This window comes from Montipora capricornis, chromosome 3 (assembly GCF_036669925.1).
Source record: "Montipora capricornis isolate CH-2021 chromosome 3, ASM3666992v2, whole genome shotgun sequence".
Lineage (NCBI taxonomy): Eukaryota > Metazoa > Cnidaria > Anthozoa > Scleractinia > Acroporidae > Montipora > Montipora capricornis.
Window position 1 is genome coordinate 71842575 of NC_090885.1, and position 20048 is coordinate 71862622.

A 20048-nucleotide genomic window follows, 5' to 3' on the forward strand; every position below is an offset into this window, starting at 1 on the left:
GGAAGGTGTTTCAGGTGTCTACTGCTAACTTCTTGTTCTTTCCATGAAAAAGGACACTGTGTCACACCCTGGGAAGGCATGGAATGCTGGTAGACCAAGTGCGACATCACTGCCGACTGGGTTGGCAACTTCATGTGCTGAAATAAAGAGTAGGTTTGCTCCAGTTCCTAACGCCACCTAGAGTTCTGTCATCTGCCTGTGTACGCTGTTTCAATCTGTGTCTACTGTACGAAGAACCACTCGTTTGCATCCACACAGTCTTCTTCATGCGAACACGGGGTTAAGCTGGAGGTGTCCTATTGAGGAGTGTTGTGGAGCACCTCTCTTCTGTATGTAGAGACCACATGTATCGTCCCACTATTGACAGCTGTAATGTACTCTCAGAGGTACCTAAACAGCTCCTTCTTATTCCGATCTTCACGTCCAGTTTCTTATCTGGTGCCACTCGTTGGCAAATTCTGGTGCACTGTTTACTTCGTGTTGTTGCCTTCATGCTATTCTCTATGTATTCGTCAAAGACTAGGTCGAATTGTTTCCGTGTTAGAGCTGGGACAAGATATAAGGGACCAGTGCCTCTCCATCAGTGCAATCCTCACATTGCAATGCTCAGGAGGTGAACATCCTGGAGTTGTAAGTGCCTGTAGGGCGGTCATCAGTTCTGAAGTAGTCTAGGGTTACCCAGATCTGAAATGGATTGGACATCCTTCATTTTCATGTTGGAAGAATTTTCTTGTCCGACACATAATGAAAAGTCGCAAAAGAAAGGGAGCAGTCGCTTTTCATGAATGTAGTTGTTGTGTTTTTGATGGCTTTTTCTGAGGAATAGAGAAAACGGAGAGCTTGTTCCTTGCATTGGGTTCATCTATTTGTTTGTTTCGGACTGACAGTTGTTTGGCTATAAACGCACTGGAGTGTTCTTTTTCGAGCCTCTCAATTTCCTTCATTCTCATCAGATCAGAGATCATTGCTCTCTTCTTGAAAGGGATCCCCCATTTCTTCAATGGCTTCAGTCACAGACTTGACATCTTTGTGAAAATGTAACGGGTATGCTTTTTCAGCCTTGTGATGGTGATGGTGCTGGGACCCACAACTTGCATAAGAAAGATTTTGGTCTCTGAACTCTTCTATGAGACGTGCCATTTTCGGACCAGATAGCATCCATCTACAAAGTGCGTTCAGATTTTCCGTCAAGTCGACTACTCCCCGGTCCCCTTTTACCATCACACTATTCTGTTCACATGCTTGATCTATAGGCATACAAGAAAATCCATGCACTGACTTGGTGATGGCAAACAGGCCCTGCATGAAAGCCTGTGCTACATCTGGTGCTTTTGTATCCAGCGCGATAACATTCAAGGCGTGCCAAATCATAGCTACTGATTTTGCTTGGTCCGAAAACAGAGGCAGGAGGGCAGATATTGCAGTTGCAGATGGGGGGAAACTGTAAAGCTAATATGAATGGATTGCTGCCCATGACATGTGTGCGTTCCAGTGCTAGCAATCTCGAGCCACAATGTCTCGTGTTTCAAACAATGTTTGAACATACTTCCGTCAGGTGTTATCTCTGCTGCTGTTGCCGGGATGTGAGCCTTAGATGTATTTTCTTCCACAGGTTGTGGTCGATATTATCTACAGCTGCTGATTTAAAAGCACCCTTGTGCAGATTTGAGGGGCACACAACTCGTTCGCAACTTTTCATAAATTTCTTTTGGCTTTAAAGCACATTGTCCCATGGAGGGTCACAATTGTACGTAAACTTCATTGTAAAGCATAAGTAATGGGTTATGTTACCGTATTTACCCGTGTATAATACGCGCCCGTATATAATACGCACCCCAATTTTGGACTGCATTTTGAAAAAAAAAAAGTTTGAGCAAAAAGCAGTGAAATTGTTCATGCAAAACTAGTGTGAAAAAAATCCATTTCCAGGATAAGAAAATTTGTTCCGCTGCATACAACAGTAAAGTAAATAAGCCTATGTAAAGCGTTTACAAACTTTAACTCGTCACAATCGAACAGCACTTCTCTCGCACAAGATTCGTAATCGACAAGTTCATCTTGTTGTCCGTCCACAAGATCGTCTTGTGTGTTATCAAGGTTTTTTTACTTCTCCATATTTGACAAAATACGACTCAATCATCTCTTCAGGCAGAACTGAGGTCAATCCGCCAAGAATTACTGCTAAATTGGTGTTTTCTCTGTAAATGCTGCTTCCATGCTTTCAGTCACATGGGCTTCGAAAGCATAAACAAGCAGGCTTCTTCGTCTCCCCAGTCCCAACACGTGGAGCACGCCAAACTCTTCATTCCTTCGGCATCCAGTCAGCCTTTCTCTTGGGCGTCGCTGATAACCCTGTGCTTGTTTTCAACTTTAGGCACCGTTTTCCTCTTGAAAATCACCATTGGTCTTAATTTTGATCCATCACCAGCACGCGCCAACAAAACAGTTGCGTGACATTAATTTTTCTTCTCTGCGGTGTAATGTTGATCATTCGGTTCGGCGACGTATCGAAGATCAGTGGCGTTTTGTCCATATTTCCAGTAACATGTACATTGTAGTGGGTATTTGTATTCTTTGCAAAGTTTTATAATATAACAGTGTGAAATCGGATGATCTTTAGCGAAATTAATGAGCGTTATTTATCAGACCGGCATTGTAAAACTCCGGGGAGTTTCGTGGCACTTTGATGTTTCAGTTTATAGCTCAAAAGTGAAGGCTATGTTGTTCAGTTGTTCATTTAAACAGAAAGGTTAATTTATTAGTGGATCTTGGTCGAGCCTTTTACTTTCAATCAAAAACCAATGCATCTTTGTTTTTATGCTAATGAGGGACGCGTGTCTAAAACAATGGATTCCGTGTATAATACGCATCTCAATTTTCGGAGCTGTTTTAGCGGAAAAAAAGTGCGTATTATACACGGGTAAATACGGTAAGTGAGTTAACAGATAACTATTGGTAAAAAAGAATCACAATATTTGTTTTGGTATAATTGTAGGTCGCAATCAATCTTACTTATTTACTTTTCCTTAGCACCTTTAAGCCTTCATTTTTATCAAGTATCAGAGCACTCATACTTTTCTTAGTCTTCACAAGATGAATTACGGTAAACACTAGACAGGAGCTGGTATCGTACATAATACATTTATTCAGTCCCAAAACTTCTTTACCCTGATATTTTAATTTACAGGTCAGAAAGGCCAGAAAACGTTCTCTTTCACTGTATTTTATTAATTCTCTGATAGGGTATTCTCGCTTTTATTAAAGAGGCACTGTCACGGTTTCTGAAGTTAAAACAACACACAAAATAACACACGAAAGACAGAACTATATGGGATTCAATGCGAAACTTCACAATTCTGGCTGATAAAATGTCTGAAAGTCAATGTGAGCTATTGGAACTATTGGCCTTGTCGAAGTGTTTCGCAGTGAATACAGAGAACTGTTCTGAGTTTGCTCCCATTTTGCTCTCTTTTGCTGCACAAACTCAACCCACTTCTCTCTACGCCTTTTCACCTTGGGCGGTTATGATCAAAGAAAGAACTCATTGAACTGTTTGTCAAAGATTAATCGGAAAACAATGCTCCTTTTGCTAGACCTTTTAAATTGCATGGAAAGTAAAAGTAATGAAATTTGACAGAAGTCATTGAGGATTGAGGGTCTTAAATTTCGAAATAATGCACTGTAGATGTTTTCCTCGCCACCATTGGCGGATTGAAATTTGATAGTAATAGAAGTGACGTTCCATGTTTAAAGTGCTACTATCACAAAATTTGCATCTTCCCTGTCTAAGCCATTTTGGCACATAAACATGTAGTCTGTACGAGAAGAAGAATGCTGTTCACCATTTTCAAATATCTCTTTTTGTTCTGGAGATATTTACCGTAAATGTCCATGTATAAGCCGCATCCGTAGATAAGCCGCACCCCAAATTTAGAAGCGCAGATTTTGGAAAAAAATGCAATACAATAAAGTTTGAAGTTCCAGTAACGTTCTATTGCTATAAACCAACAAGTACAAACAACCAAGGTTTCACCACCATAAAGTTGAAATTCCTTCGATATTGAAACAAAACGAACGAGTACTTAGTAGCCAAGCTTTAAGTGTGGGGAGGAGTCTGGGCCAGGGCCTACGTTACATGAATTTTTTGAACACGGATGTGATGCCTGGGTATCATGACCACGTCTATAAAGATGTACCCGCAATAGGCGAAAAAATTCATGCAGAACAGGAGCTTGATAATGCAGTCGACAAATTTGCCGAGAAGGTGGTCAAGGACAACGATACAGTGGGCCATTTACCTTGCGAGTACTCGCGAATTTTGTGGTATTTTATCGCACGTTGCGGAAAGATATGCGTGGAAGTGACTGGCCGAAGACGTCACTGCAAACAGCTGTGCGGAGGAATGGAGATTCCTTGTAGGTTGGTGTTTACTTGTTCGAGTAAAGCGAAAATTAATCGCTTGAAAGAACTCTTGGAGAGCAAGATTCGCCGATAAACACTCGAAGACACAAACGGCTTCTTTAGGAGCCAGCACTCATTAAAAAGTCAATGAACAACAGCAACATGCTTTTAGTTTCTTTTAGGTTTCTTTACTGAGATCTTAAGAAGTTGTATGAATATTAATAAGGTTTTTTAAAACTCCAAACACAGATGTATCCATGGATAAGCCGCACCCTTGATTTATGGCTTCAATTTTGTGAAAAAATGTGCGGCTTATACATGGACGTTTACGGTAAGTTTTTTTACTATGCAAATTAGCCAAGCGATGATGTCATAAACCCAACCAAATTTTGATCAAGTATGATGGAGAAAGATATCTCAGCCAATTTGTATCAGAAATACTTGGTTCTTTGCAGTAAGATTCTAGTAGATGTGTTCCACAATATGAGCATACCATTGTTGTTACCATGAAAACATACTGGGTTCCAGACCTCCCTGATATTAAAGGCTTTGCAGGCCACCTTTGGCGTTCTGTTTTGATATTTGCAAATGGTGCCTCATCTGCACGATCCTGCCAGCATGTAAAGATTTTAGGTCGAGTTTGTGGCCTTGGTAAATGTATTTCTAGCCTGAGATCACCAAAATATTGAAATCAGGTTGGAGGGGACTGGCAAAGAGAGAGTTGCCATGGGAACCAATTTCTTTACAGTCGTAGGTGTGTTGCCTTCAGAACTATTAGCTCACCAAGTTTCAATGGTCTCAGTTGCAAATTGGCTGAGATAGCTCTATTTATATTCTTGATGTTCTATTGGGTTGGGTGAATGACATCATCAGCCTTTTCATTTGCATATTTTACACATTTTTCAAACTTAAATATCTCTGGAACCAATACAGATATTTCCAAACGGTAAACAGCATTTTTAATGTTTCATGGTACTCTATGTGATAAACCAAAAAACTCAAGGGATAAAAATTTGATCATAGTAGCACTTTAAAATTTCAGCTTGTCTTGCAATGTCTTCTTTTGGCCATGTACGTAAACGAAAGGTCACAAATGTGTATACGACTATACGATACGCAACTTTAGACATACATGTAAAATGTGTATTTGAACGAGTTAATTTTGCATCTGCATTGTTCGCTTACCTTTTGAGTGGCACTGTATACCATTCTACACATCTGGAAATGCAGAAAATCCACCAGACACACATCATCTGGCATAATTTGTGGCTCGATTTTTGAGAATTAAGGTTCCCAGGCTTTCAACTGATCTTTGTAAATTCAAAATGGCGGAAAATGAGGTCATAACTATACGTTCATAACTGCGAAGATCATAGCTTCACTTGATTTTATATGCGCAGTTCATATGTGATCCATTTCATATATCATTTCATTGTTGAGACAGCGAGTTATTTCTTCATGGGATGACTTTGGTGGACATATGTTATCAGAATTCATTGTCACTGGCTAAGGGTAATAGGCACTTTAAAGTTTGGTGAGGTGCAGACAATGTGGAGGCCACTGTCGCCGGCAGAATTTTCAACATTCCACGCATAAATAGTGATTCAATCTCCTCATGAAAACAAAGCAGTGCAGTCAAAGTACCAATACAGAATCTACAATGAAGAGAAACTTTTTAAACTGTGAATTCATGAGAAATGCGATGTATGTATGGTGTAATCGGAGTGTAAGCCGTTTCAATGTTTATAAACAAGGTTCAAAGTCCATTGTCGGAGCTCATATCTAGCTACCATTTGCTTAAATGTCAGAGACCACCACATTATCATTTGAGGATAAGCATTAATTTTGATATCTTCAGTCTAAAATGTGTATTTGAATATTTTAAAGGAAAATTTTTTTTCCAGTTTTTCAATGCTGGTAGAAAGCTTTGCAACCTTGTGTAAATCATAGTCTTTAAAGAGCCCTTCTGGATCTAAAACGGGAGCTATAACCGAGAAATTTGCCACTCCCGAAAAATTGTTGTTATTCAAATTGAGATATTCAGTTCATCCCCTTGCCTTTACAATTTCTTTTCTGCAGCTGAAGATGAATGTTCAACAGCACATTATGCCCCAGTTGCAAGATCTGTACCAATTTCTGGAGAGGGACTTTTGTCCTTTGAAGCTCTGTGCACAGGTTAACACATTCTTTGAGTTCTTACAGACGAATGAAGACTTGGACCTTTCACAGTATGTCAAACCATTACAGGAGGTGTCCATCGTGCGTTTGCTGAAACAGGTCAGCTCTTTGTTTCCTCCTACTTGTTATTTATTGCATTAGTTTTTAATCCTAATATAATTCTTGACTTTCGCAAACTGGACAACCTGCGTAACGCTGGTTGAATGCTCTGCCCATTGAGCTACTAGAACTCACTGGAGAGCTAGGTTGTTAATCTGGGTCCTGAATGGGCAATCTGAAACTTGTACTTCCTCTCTTCACAGCCTTTCTACTTTTCCCAACCACACCATCAATCTTATCACCTTTCCTTGTAAAGCCTTTGCAGCCATTGGCGTTGACGACGACGATGACAACAACAACGACCTCTCAAGCTTGTAAACCCAAGTATGAGAGGAGGTTTTTAATATTGACGTTTTTGCAAAACATTGATGGAAGAGGCATGCTTTAACGACCAGTGCCACCTGTTCTCCACGTCAAGTCGTGAGCTGCTGACAAAAGGATTGTTTCTGAAGGTCAATCATTGTAAAAGCCATAATGGTTAAATTTAAAGGTATTTTTGCGTGGTTTACTGAAAATGCGGGAAAAGCTGATCTTAACAAGTGTTATTGAAATCCAAAAAGAAAATTGTAGATAATCAATCAACAATATTTGTAAAAAGCTGTAAAATACAAAGCAAAATGTATGGCGTTCTTTTCCAAATCAAAGCTTTATTATCTCTTACAAATGCGTTGATAGCCCAAATTTTCTTTTTGGATACCAAGAGCACTTGCTAAGTTCTGCTTTCTCCACATAGTTTTGAACCGTGCAAAAAGATCCCTGTATCAATAAGCACCACCCATAGGAAATCAAAGTATTTCGAGATGCGCAGAATGTATGCGCAATAACAATCGTAGGCACCTTCCTTAAGGGATGTTCTGTTAACTTTGAGGATTATAACTTCTTTTGAAGGTATCTCAAGTTTACCAGACAATGGAGTTTACAAGATTGTTGACCTTGGTGCCATTTGCTACAGAGTTCCAATTGGAAAGGGCTATTGTGGATGTTGCTCTAGAAAATGAACTGCAGGTAGAACAAATAATGTGATCTCAGAACTATCGAAGATGCTCCTGCTACAACCACATTGAAGAGCCGTAAAACAAATTCGCTGAATCTTTAGTTTTGATAATCACAAATTTCGTTTACGCACACCAGTCAAATGATAACAAAGCTCCTAAGACTACTAAGTCTTAAATGAGTCTCGGAAGCGAGGTGAGGTAAGATGAGATACATGTAAGTTGAGGTGATGTGACGTGAGGTAACAAAAACTAGAAAGGAACAAAAACGTAGAATTACGGCAACAAGTGAAATCCTACATACACGCAAGCATATAAGCCCAAGACGAAAATCCCGCCCGGATGAGTATCATAACTCCAAAGGTTGTTCATCAATTGTTATTATATAGAATGTACTTTCGTTCTTATCAGTTCTCACGCAGTATTTTCCATGAAACGATTACAGGCTCAATTTTCCATGTATCTCACTGCTTTCATTCACTAACAATTATGTGGCGTTAGTTACTGGGTGTTTCACTGCCTCCAGCAAAAAGAGAAAAAAAAGTTTAGTAGAACCTGTTGCTTATGAACAGGAAGAACAAAATCTTTGTAGCTTGTAAAAGGAAGACACTAGACAGGGACATCAAAACTTTGGGTCTTTGAATCATGACTTTCTAAGCTACAATTCAAATTTATGCAGACCAGAGACGCATCAGACTCTGTCTGAAGGAATATATTTGCCGTGACAAAGTAAGTTTTGCAGCTACAGGCCACTGTAAATCTGGTTCTTACGCTGCAAATAACATACTCCAAAGTCGAAATTCATAATTTCTGATGAGAAAATGTAAAATAAAAGGCAGATGTTCAAGTAATTTCAGCTCCATTTCCGTCATTCTGCCTTTTTGCCCAGCCAACCCAATTTGACCGGGCAAGTATATCAAAAGGCATATCAAAAGGCATACTTGCCCGGCTGACAACTTTGATAAAAAGTGAATATTGGATCCCTTAGAATTAATAATAATATTGAATGTTTCCTTCTTAGCAAGATATTTATTCAGTGAACATAAACAGGGTTTCAAACTCTAGGATAAAACTTTATAATAATAAATAATATTATTAATTGTCACAGTTCATTGCCGTTGCAGAGTGCAGCAACGATACAGCTCCAGAAGGTTGAACTGAAAGCACACTATGGCGCCTCAGGCAGCTGCTATACGATCCATGTGTGAGCTTGGAGCACAGCTTACAGCCAGCTGGAATCAGCTGTATGCTGGTTTTTGCTGAGAGGGGAAAACTGGAGGACCCAGAGAAAAACCCCTCAGAGCAGAGTAGAGTACCAACACAAACTCAACACACTTATGGCGTCGGGTTCGGGAATAGAACTTGGGCCGCATTGGTGGGAGACGAGTGTTCTCACCACTGCGCCAGCCCTGCTCCCCAGATGCATTAAGTTACAAAAGAACGAACTTGTGTGATGGAATTGAAAGCTTATGACACTTATGATGAAGTCTTATCCTATAGTTTGAAACCTTGTTTAGTTTCAAGTTTTTGTTATTACACGATCTTTACCAATGTCTTTTTTCCTGCTAGGTGCGTGTTGACCACAAAACCAAGGCAATAAGTTTTGGACTTGATCTTCATGTAGCTCATAAAGAAGAAGTACCAGAGGGGCCTTATTTGCAGGCATGTTCAACTCAGAATGTTTTGTTTTACATCTAAAGTTAGTTGAAAGGCAAAGTTATTACTGACAGGGAAAACAAATTTGCGATGATCATGCCAAATAGTTGAGATATGCATGTAAGTACTATGAAAAACAACAGTTGAAGAATAGGTCCATGAGTTGCTTAATCTCAAAACATTCAGAAGCCTCCTGTCAGATTATGATTTTTGTCACGATGATATGTTCTTTCCTTGCTGTAAATGATGACAAACATTGTCACTTTGTCCTAGCATCCACCATGCATTGAAGATGAGACTTGACCACCCATAGTCTGAAACAGCAAGTTTGTGTCATCAGTTTAAATACACATACATGTCACATAATCAGTCAAGAAGTGTTACTGTCTTGTCTCTTCACTGTTTGTTGCAGTCAATGCCTTCAGAGCGGCTTAGAAATCAGTTGACATTGATGTCATCAGCATTGCACAAGGCCATCAATAAGATTCATCCTGAGGCAATTAAGGTAGTAAACTTGATTAAAGACCTGAAAGTGTTATATTAGGTCCTGTGTGGTTGTTAATGATAATGGAATAAAGGCATCAACCACAGCCACAAAACCTAACTTGATAGTTGTATTTTCAATATGGGACTGGAAAGAGCAATGCTGGGAATGTAATCTTGCACCTTAAATTTTTCGGGAAGATGTGGTTCCATTATTTTGTTCACTTGCAACACGAAGAATACAAATATTGCCTTTGGGAAAAAACCTACTTGTGAAAATATTCCTTTGATAGCAGTAGTTTCAGAAGGTACACAGGCGCTTGAAAAAAGGAAGAACTTGAATTCACTGCAGGATCTTAAGATAATACCAGTGATATACTTTGAGGGTTGTTGACAGTATCTGGTGTGTTTGTGTAACCAGAGTATAAATGTAGCATTTTCAAGTAATGATAGCAACTTTATTTAAGTGTCCATGGATTTATCACAAGAGCACTAATTGGGGACACTAACGAAATAACTCGAATCAAATCAATTGAAATAAAATATTGGTTCTTGAGGAGAGGGGAAAACCGGAATACCCAGAGAAAAACCTGTCGGAGCAGAGAAGAGAACCAACAAACTCAACCCACATATGACGCTGAGCATGGAAATCGAATGTGGGCCACATTGGGAGGAGGGGAGTACCTGTTCCTATAGGGCAGTACTGTAAAGCTTGTTGTTTGTGATGATGAGAATGTTAAGTGTATCCAATCCAAGCAACTACCATTGCACTGAGGATAGGATGTAACCACCCATAGTCTGATACACTGCAAGTCGTAACCTTCTGTCTCTTTAAGGTAGCCTTATAGCATTCATGTACAATTAAAAATTGTATTTTCTGTATTTTCATATTTATGAAACATTCAATTGGACTTCAATATCAACAGGTGAGCACTCTTTTCCTGTGTAAATCCATTGACACAATTCTTTATTGGTATCCCCAAAAACTGTGGAGACCATTGCCCAAGAATCTTTGTCATGGGAACAGACAGTTGAATGCAGTACAACTGTCATTCTTTGAAAACTGGTTGAAAGTTCACGGAGCCTGGAATTGTAATGGCGTGACTGTGTACCACCATATATGTAAAGTAATGTATGCATGATGTGTAAGCTTGCTATATAATGTGTAGAGTCGGCCCGAACGGATATCGTTCGAGAGATGTTAACATTGTAAACGCTCGACATTAAAAGAATATTAGCAAAAACGGTCTTATTTTTTCCCACTTAAGCAGCAGTGTCTATTGTGCTACACTTCTAGACTTTGGACTTGTTTTTCTTGAAGCAAAAGCAAGGGAAAATTAAAACTAAACTATTTACACTATGTTAAAAATCCTGAACCTTGGTCTTTCTTTTCTTTAGCAAAAATGTCAAGAGGAACAGCAGAGAGTAGTTCAGGTCTACTTGCGAAGTTCTAAAAAGGAACACAAACAAATGCTGGAAAGGAAAGCTGTGATTGAGGCTCGCAAAGAGTTCTTAGAGTCTCTACATGTTAAAAGGGTAAGTACAGACGTTTGGTAGCTAGTTTGTATCACATGCACCATGATTCTTCTGTTTTTTTTTTTTTTTATTAGAGGCTCCATGTTTGTTTCAGCAGAAAAATCTCTTTTTCCTCTTAATTAAAGCTTTGATCTGCATAGAGATTAATTTGTGATTAATAATAAAGTTTTCTCGTTTGTCTCACGATGTGTTTTTTCAATACCTTAACGAATTCCATCCCAACAGATGGCAAATTGCCTTTTATAGATGTATTATTATCCAAGAAGAGATCAAGTAACTATGAATGTTCTTGTATCACTGTTTTTCGAAAAAAGACTTACACTGGTCTACTTACAAATTATTTCAGTTTTATTCCCTTTTAGTACAAATTAGGGTTAACTGAAACTCTCATCGACAGGGCAAATATAATTAACAACTGTACACTTATTTTGTTGCATGAAATCGGTTAGAATCTAAGATAAACCTCTGGACAAGCAAAAATAAAGCCTTGTTTTCATCATAAGAAAGAGATGGTGAAACACTAGTGTAGCAACACAGAAAACATGTGAAAACCCATTCTTGTGATTAACGTGGGTAAGTGAAAACCGATATCCAGCTGTAAAGTCTCGAAAAAGTGCGGCCGGTGACCTCCGGCTCTAGGTAGCTGAAGATCGTGAAGCTATCAATTCATAAAAAAAAGACATCTGCGAATGATGCTCGGACAAAGAACAGCTGAAAGAACTAAGAAATTTCGGCCATTTCGAACATACCGCTGCTGGAAGTTCTGTACTGGCGATTTCATCGTGTTGTCAACAGGCTAGATTAGAGTAAATATCTTAATCATTACATTTCCAGAAGGCCGAATCCAGCTTTTTTACTTTTTAGGTGCATTGTATTTTCGTCATTTGCCATCACGTAGAACGTGGGTTTTGAGTTTCTGAACCAGCAAACGAAATTAAATGTGTCACACAGAAGCGCCCACAGCACCCAATCTTCTCCATCAACACCACCACGGCTGTTTTTATTTGTTATTGGTGCAGAAAGTTGTTTTGTCACAGAGGGAGGCTAAATGTATTGCTCACAGGGGTCTAGTGCATTGCTCTTAACCAGTGAAATCACCTCTTCCTAATTCTATTGTCCATTTGCTTCACAGGATACTAAATTCTACCGAGAATATGACTTGGATACCTTTCAGGTATTCCGAGTAACAAGTGAGTAACATAAATAGTCATAGTCTTTATACTTGTGATTTTAGGAAAAAGAAGAACAGAAGATGTTGCAGTTGCAACAAAAAGAGAGTTTACAAGCTGAGAAAAAGCGACTCGATGAAGAGAGGCAGAAGAGAGAGGTGATGCGTCGCAGGCAAGAGCTTCAGGAGATAGAAAAGAAACAAGCTATGGACAAGATTGCTGCACTTAAGAAGACTTCTGTGGGTGCAAAAGCCTTGAAGGACCTTACCGAGGAGGTAGCATGCTTTTGATGCTAACTAATTTTAATACTGTAAATGTATTAAAATTGTTAAGGCAAAAGAATGAAAAGTTCCCAGCGTGAGAAACGCATACCTTAGTGAATTACCAAAGTCTCATGTGTAATTTTATTTATAAACAGGAAATCGAAGCCATGGATGCTGATGATATTTTAGCCAGACAAGTTGAACAACTTGACAGAGAGAAAAGAGAACTGCAGTTAAGGCTTAAGACACAAGAGAAGAAAGTGAGGATTCTTAGTGTAATATGAAATCACCTCAATGGTTCTTTGTTATGCAAAACGACAATTTAAAGAACCCTCCCTTAAGTCTAGTAGTAGAGCTTCTTTCATGTTGTTTATATGATGTCAAGAGCAGCAGACATGTTTTAAAATCATCTTAATTCGTTAATAATTTTTTTCAAGATGGATTACCTTGCGAGAGCCATGCGTGTGGAAGAGATTCCTCTCTTAAAGAAACAGTATGGGGATCAGCTTGTGTTGAACAAACAATTTTGGGAAGAACAAGAAGAGGAGAGGGTAAGAAATGTTAATACATGCATTTAACTCTTAAACTTATCGAAAGAGTGTAAATGCTCAGATTATCGTAGATTTCTAATACCTGGTATTTTTTTGTTCTGTTCTCATATCACAGATTAACAAAGCCGTTTCAGAGCACAAGAAGTTGGTTGAGACCAGTGGAAGACTTCAGCGCATGCTCCCAGACAAAGATGTTTTTATTGAAAATCTTGCCAAGGCTCGGCAGGCGGCTCATGAGGTCAGACCACTGCAAAGTCGCCTTCGTAAATAAGTTTGGGCACAACCCGAAAAAAACATGAAAAGTTATTAAATTTGAGAAATTTACTTTCCAGGGTTAGAAACTTGCAGAATGCCATTTTAGGTCATAAATGCAATCTCAACCCCAGACTCTTCTCTTGACTGAGGGAGAGAAGAGCTCTGGGGAACCCTGAAACAATGTGTCTCGTCATAGGTTTTCCTGAAGAACAATCAAACGCGTCTCTAATTGGTGCATTTATGTTAGCACGAGGAGTGTGAGCAGGCGCCGTAAGGTTCAAATAGCCAATTTTTGGCTATATGAATCCCACGGCGCATGTTCTCCTACATAGAGTTCCCCAGAGCCTTGGGTCGATCCGAGGCTCTGGTGACGAGAACGGTCATAAATGTTCAAGGAATTTGAAAATTGTGTTTCAGCACTTAATAATTTGAACTTTTTTCTTATTCAATTTTGAAAATTGTCTGCGGTTGTTATTATGAAAAGTCTTGGAAGTAAAAGTTTATAGAAAGTCGTCAAGCCAATATGAAAATTTAACCTTTCGCAAAAACACGTTGAAAGGAGCGGAAACTTACTGCTTCGCTTTTCATTTCAGGAAAAAATGAAGGAATTCCATAAGCGTCTGGATGAAGTTCGTAAGAAGCGCTTGGAGGAGCGTCGCAAAGAACGCGTTTTGGAGAGAAAGGTGCAGCGAAGGATCGAAAAGGAAGAAAGGGAAAGAAAAGAAAAAGAGGAAAGAGAAAGGAGAGGTGGGAAATATGTTGAAATGTCCGTTTCATGGAGGACACTTATCGCGTTCCTCAGAATTGGTTTTTTCTTCATCAATTGCTGGCTATACTGACATTACACATGTTGTGCAACACCAACATTGAAATCAACTTACAAAAAGTAGTCATTGCCCTGAACACTCAAATTCAGCCTCAGTTTCGAAGTTTTTAAGTGACAACGTTTTGTGGTAGTAATTAACCAGTCAGCTAACATTACTTTTAAAATTTTGAAAGATTCCTCGCGCTAAAAAGAACTTTAAGTTAGTAGAGTCTAGTCTACAGAGGAGACAACATTTATTTTGTTTTAATCATTTAAAATTTCTCAGAGCGCGAAGAGGCAGAGGAAGCAAAGCGAAAGGAAAAAGAGGAGAAGGATCGCGAGTATCAGGAGAAAATCGCGAAGCTGAACGAAATTGAGCGGAAGAAGAAGGAGGGAAATGGAGATAGAGGAGAGGGAAAGGGATCGAGGAGGACCGGGATACCGTGACGGTGACAGAGACAGAGACAGGTGGGGCCGCCCCGCAGGGATGATAGAGGTAAGAGGGGTGTACATGACGTCATATCGGCCGTGTTGGTGTCCCAAACAGGAATTTTTGGGCAAGCAGTTTCTTTTGTATCGGTTTAAACACATGGTTATAGATCACATTACTATGTAGGCTCCGTTCTTTAATAAGTAAACAGTCAATCCTTTCAGGAATACTTTGCGCATATTTCGTTAGCCATTTGCGTTTGTAAGACGAGTCGCGGCACTGACATACAGTTTTTTGGTGTTGGGATTTATACCCACAAGCCTAGAGAATTGTAGACTGTCGCCCTTTAATGATCAAGATGTTTGCAACGTGTTGTTGATTAACCCTTAGAGTCCCATGATCCAAAATTTGATTCTTCCAACTACTTCCTTGGATTTCTTCGTTGGCTGGTCATGAGAATAAAGCTGATAATAATCTTCATTCCTAATACTTGTCTACGTGACAGTGTATTGGAACTGAGAGGTGAATTTGCGCACTGAACAATCCTGGATTCAAAGGGTTAATCTGGGCGCACTGCTATTTCAGAATTGAGAGATGATCCCCAAGGAGGCCCTCCAGTGAGACGTGATGATAGTGATAAGCAACCAGGATGGCGCCGAGATGAACTGCCCCGTGAGCGGGATCAGTACTATGATGGGCCGCCGCGTGACCGAGATTCTGGTGGAGGATGGCGCCTTGGTGGAGATGATTTGCGAGATGACCGTGGCCGAGATGATCGGTCACGGGACTTGCCACCAGGTTAGGTGTTAAGGACCATAAAAATCCCTGAATCTAGGTTCATGAAGTGCTCTTCATTACTTTTTGGATAACAACTTTTGTTTCCATCATTTCGCAGGAGTTTGGAGACGGGAAGAACGAGATGGATATCGTGACGAGGGAAGCTCTTGGAGAAGGTCTGGTGACAGAGATGGGCTACCGAGACGCGGTAAGATTATAGTGCATCTCAGTAGTCAACAAGACAACTTGCACTCTTTTATACCACCACCGTTTCAAGTTTAAGTCTTGTACTTTTTGTTCCGTTAAGATATGGACCGAGACCGATTAGATGACCGTGGACGCTTGGATGACCGAAGAATGGACGATCGTGGACGCTTCGATGACCGTAAGGTGGACGATCGTAGAATGGATGACCGTGGACGAATGGAAGATCGTAGAATGGATGATCGTGGAAGTGGTTGGAGGAGAGATGACCATGACCGTCCCCCGCCGAGTGGATGGCGTGATCGTGACCGTGAAGAGCGTGACCGTCCTCCTCCAAGTTCATGGCGCCGGCCGCGATGATCGTGGGCGTGACGAGCGTGACAGGCCTAGTGGGGGATGGCGTGATGACCGTGATAGGCCGGGCGCTTGGGGAAGGCGTGATCGAGATGAACGCGAGCGTCCCTCGGGAGATGGGTGGCGCGTTGGTGATCGTGGAAACCGGGAACGCGAAGATCGTTACCGTGGAGACCGTGACGCTGACCGCTTCAGAGGAGAGCGTGACAGAGACGGTCGTTATCGCGATGACCGTGACGGTGACCGGTCTGGCTGGAGGAGCGAGCGCCCAGATGATCGCGGAGGTGATCGAGATGGATGGAGAAGAGGAGATGAACCGGGTCGTGACCAGTGGAGACGGGAACCGCCACCTGCCCGCACAGAAGGTTGGTCTCTTTCTCGATTTTTTTTTTCTTGCTTTTTTTTTTTTTTGTCGTTATCATCATTTCGTATCAGTTGATAAAGATGGAAAAAGGGGTAGTTTCTGAAGAAACTGTGGTGGAAAGATGGAAAGTCTGTCACTCCAGTTATGTCGGCATCTTGTGATAAGTCTCTGGCTATCTCAACCGTGATTAAGAGGTTACGGGTAGCGTACAAATTTGTTCAAAGGATTTTAACTGATTTCCTTTAAGGTTCACAGTACTTCAGTGTTTTCTTATTACACTATCTTGTTCAGAACGTTGGTATCGTTGTTTTGCTGTTTACTCTGATTTATGCTCTGTCCGCCGTCATTTTCTCGTAACTATTTCATATCCAGTTCAATAGACCTTCTTAGCTTGTACGTTTTGTTTTCCCATTGCAGAGCAATGTTATCCGTCATATGCACGTGCACAAGACGACATTTGAAAGAAACTTAACTATAAGAGTGTAATGTGAAGTGCTAGTTTTCTACCCATATAAACCATTTGAGTGTTAGCCCTACTAATGGAAGTGGGTCCACACAAGGACAGAGAAAAAAGTCTGAACAGGATGGAAATTGAACCCAGGACCTTCGGGTTAGATCACCGCTGCTCTACCGACTGAGCTGCCCTGTTCAGAGTTTTCTCTGTCCTTGTGTGGGCCCATTTCAATTAGCAGGGCTACCGCTCACATGGTGTAATATAGGGTAGAAAACTAGCACTTTACAATATCCTCTAATAGTTAAGTCTGTTGAAATATTGTGCCACACGGCCCACGTTTGCAAAAACGTAACCCTTCTTTGAAAGAAACTGTTCCCTAGAGTAACATCAAGTGACAATAGTAGATAGTAGCTTTCAATCGTCTCTTATTGTTGTAGGAAAGTCTTGGTCTGCTTCTCGTCGTGGTCGTGAACGCCCACCCGCGGCGCAGTCTGATTCAGATGTTGGACCACAGTTCAGTATAAATGAATGAATTTACACTTCCCTGGCAGTAAACAAAATTGGTCACCGAACACCACCCTGGAAAGAATTAGAATTGAAAACTTTACCTTATCTGCACTATGAGCCACAGTGTTGTGGATTACCTGGCGGAAAGATATACCGGTACATCAATGCATCAAAATTCGTTAAGAAAGATACGAAACAAATGTGAAAAAGTTTCTTCTCTATAAATTTGCGGCAAACTTGAACTTTCACATTATTATAACTGGCACCGTGAACTCACAACACTCACGATTTTTCCCAAGTTGACTTTCTTGTGCTTGTGCAAAGTTTAGACCAGAAAACCTCCAAAGGGTGGGCATGGAACGAAAGACGCCCTAGGTTCAGTTTTTCTTGAGTGATGGGTGTGGATAAAAACTGAAATAGATCAAGCGCCGGTTGCTCGAAGACTGGTTAGCGCTAACCGTTGGTTAAAGAGTATTAAAACCTATAGGCTTCGATGGTATTTAAAGCTAGTTAGCGCTTACCTTGCTTCAAGCAACCCGGACCAGTAAAGCAAGGTTGGTTTAAAATCTCTTAATGTGTTTTCACGCTGATTTAGATTTTATTGGTTATTGTGAGTGGATAAGCAAGATTAATCTTCAGACTCTCTTATGTTCCTTCGTCTCTCTTACCCCTTTAATCCGACCATTCATATCCTAAAGTTTCTGTTCTGCGCTGATAGAGGAAAAAAATTATGACTTAATTTTCCTTCAGATTATTGATACGCTTGGTTTTTTAAGCATCTCAAGTCGATAGTTGCAAGTTTAAGAATAAAGCTTACAATTCAAAGAAGTAGTACTGGCATAGGTCAGGGTGGAAGATAGCAAATTAAACGTGGTGGCTTTAAAGAGCTATCCCAGCACTTTTGTGTATTGTAACTCTTAATCACCCCTGCGATATAATAGGCCACTTAAAAAATACCATAATACTCTTTGTTTGCCCTCCAAAATTTTGCATAAGCATAAATTTTGCATCTATTTTCTCTTGAGACCATTGTAAGTCCCAAGAGAAACTGGAAACAATGCTTATGCAAAATTTTGGAGAGCTAACAAAGAGTATTATGGTATTGTTGATAGTGGCTCATAGGCCATTTTCGAAATATCAATATTCACCTTGATAGTGAGGCAAAGAGGACAAAAACATAGCATATCCTCTTTCCTTTGTTTTTGTCATCTAAACCTCTCTTTCAAGCTGAATTTTATATTTTTATATCGTAAGTGGCCTATAAACGAGCATTTCGTTTTTAAGTGGTGCGTGGCACTGAACCTTTAATTTAAAGTTCAACTCATCTTTTCAACGTCCATTCATTTTCGCTCGACTCAGTCTCAAATCGAGGTCAGACAGGAATGGCTTACCCACCTACTCTCTGGCGAGAAACTTAGCGGGAGGTTTAGTGGTGTTGTTCTTTCTCGTTTTCTCTCGGCGATAATCTTCATTTAAACGTGTGGTTAAATGGAGTTATAATTTGATCCTCCACGTACGCTTGAAGCTGAAGTTTTAAAACTTGCTTCGATGTTACAAACAGCATCGTTGGTTTGACAAAGCGTTTGAAAAATTCGTTAGAGCTCGAAACAACCAAGCGAGAACATCACTCACTACGGCATCACTGCTTACAAAAAAAAGGGTACATGTGATATACCGTTTCACGGTTTCTGCCGGGTTCCCCTAACTCCAATAATGCTTGCAATTATACACCTATTTCCTCTTACATGCACTTTATGTAAACTATTTTGAGAAATTAACCTTACAGACATCTCTTCACCCACGTTGCGTGACAATTCCTCAGCCCGCACCAACACGGCTTTGTCCACTGCAAGTCGTGTCCTCTCTAAATACCAGAGGATCGGGTTGTAGCAGACCTTGTCTACTTGTACTTTGAGAAAGCGTTTCCATAAAGTTCCACATCAGCGACTCCCTGTTGAAGTTAAAAGCTCATGGAAAAACCGACCAATGTAACAACATTCGCAATTTCATTACTGGCAAGACAATGGCAGTCCATTAAGGCGACGAATTATCCACAATGGGAACCCGTACTATCTGGAAGTGGCTCAAGGTTGCCGTTTAGGCCCCTGTTGTCCTTTTGTTTGTTAACGATATGGCTTCTATCACAACGAATACAACCACGCTATTTGCTGACGACTCATAGTTAATATGAAACGCACGATCACCGCCAACCATTCAGTCGGACTTACACTGCTTATACCATTCTGCTGACCTGTGGCAAATGAAGGTTAATGAAATCCCAGTGGCCGCGGGTTTGCATATTGGTAAAGACACGCTAAGAATAATACAAGAGTCCCTACACCCGAGCAATTTGCTTGAAAAGGAATAAGATCTGGGAATGGTTGTTTCAGCTGGTGATCCCTTTTTTTGGCCAAGGAATGATTTGAAAGCAAAACAAATGACGTCATGGATCATTATGATGTTTGTATCTAGGAAGCCATAAGTGCTTATACAAATTTTACAAAGCTTTTGTCAGACCCCATTTGGAATACGCAGTGCAGGTGTGGCAACTCGCAAGACACGGAAACTGG

General features: G+C 40.4%; 1 protein-coding gene across 1 annotated transcript in view; it reads left to right on the forward strand.

Annotated features, from left to right (window-relative positions):
- The window catches only part of LOC138040780 (eukaryotic translation initiation factor 3 subunit A-like), a 60693-nt gene that overhangs the window by 27555 nt on the left and 13090 nt on the right, over nucleotides 1–20048 (forward strand). The window contains 17 exon segments of the mRNA XM_068886452.1: nucleotides 6481–6678; nucleotides 7567–7683; nucleotides 9240–9332; nucleotides 9739–9831; nucleotides 11208–11345; nucleotides 12580–12789; nucleotides 12933–13037; nucleotides 13215–13328; nucleotides 13444–13566; nucleotides 14177–14330; nucleotides 14675–14768; nucleotides 14770–14945; nucleotides 15404–15616; nucleotides 15714–15803; nucleotides 15903–16146; nucleotides 16148–16518; nucleotides 17409–17473. Coding sequence (XP_068742553.1) covers nucleotides 6481–6678; nucleotides 7567–7683; nucleotides 9240–9332; nucleotides 9739–9831; nucleotides 11208–11345; nucleotides 12580–12789; nucleotides 12933–13037; nucleotides 13215–13328; nucleotides 13444–13566; nucleotides 14177–14330; nucleotides 14675–14768; nucleotides 14770–14945; nucleotides 15404–15616; nucleotides 15714–15803; nucleotides 15903–16146; nucleotides 16148–16518; nucleotides 17409–17473 — 2598 coding nt within the window.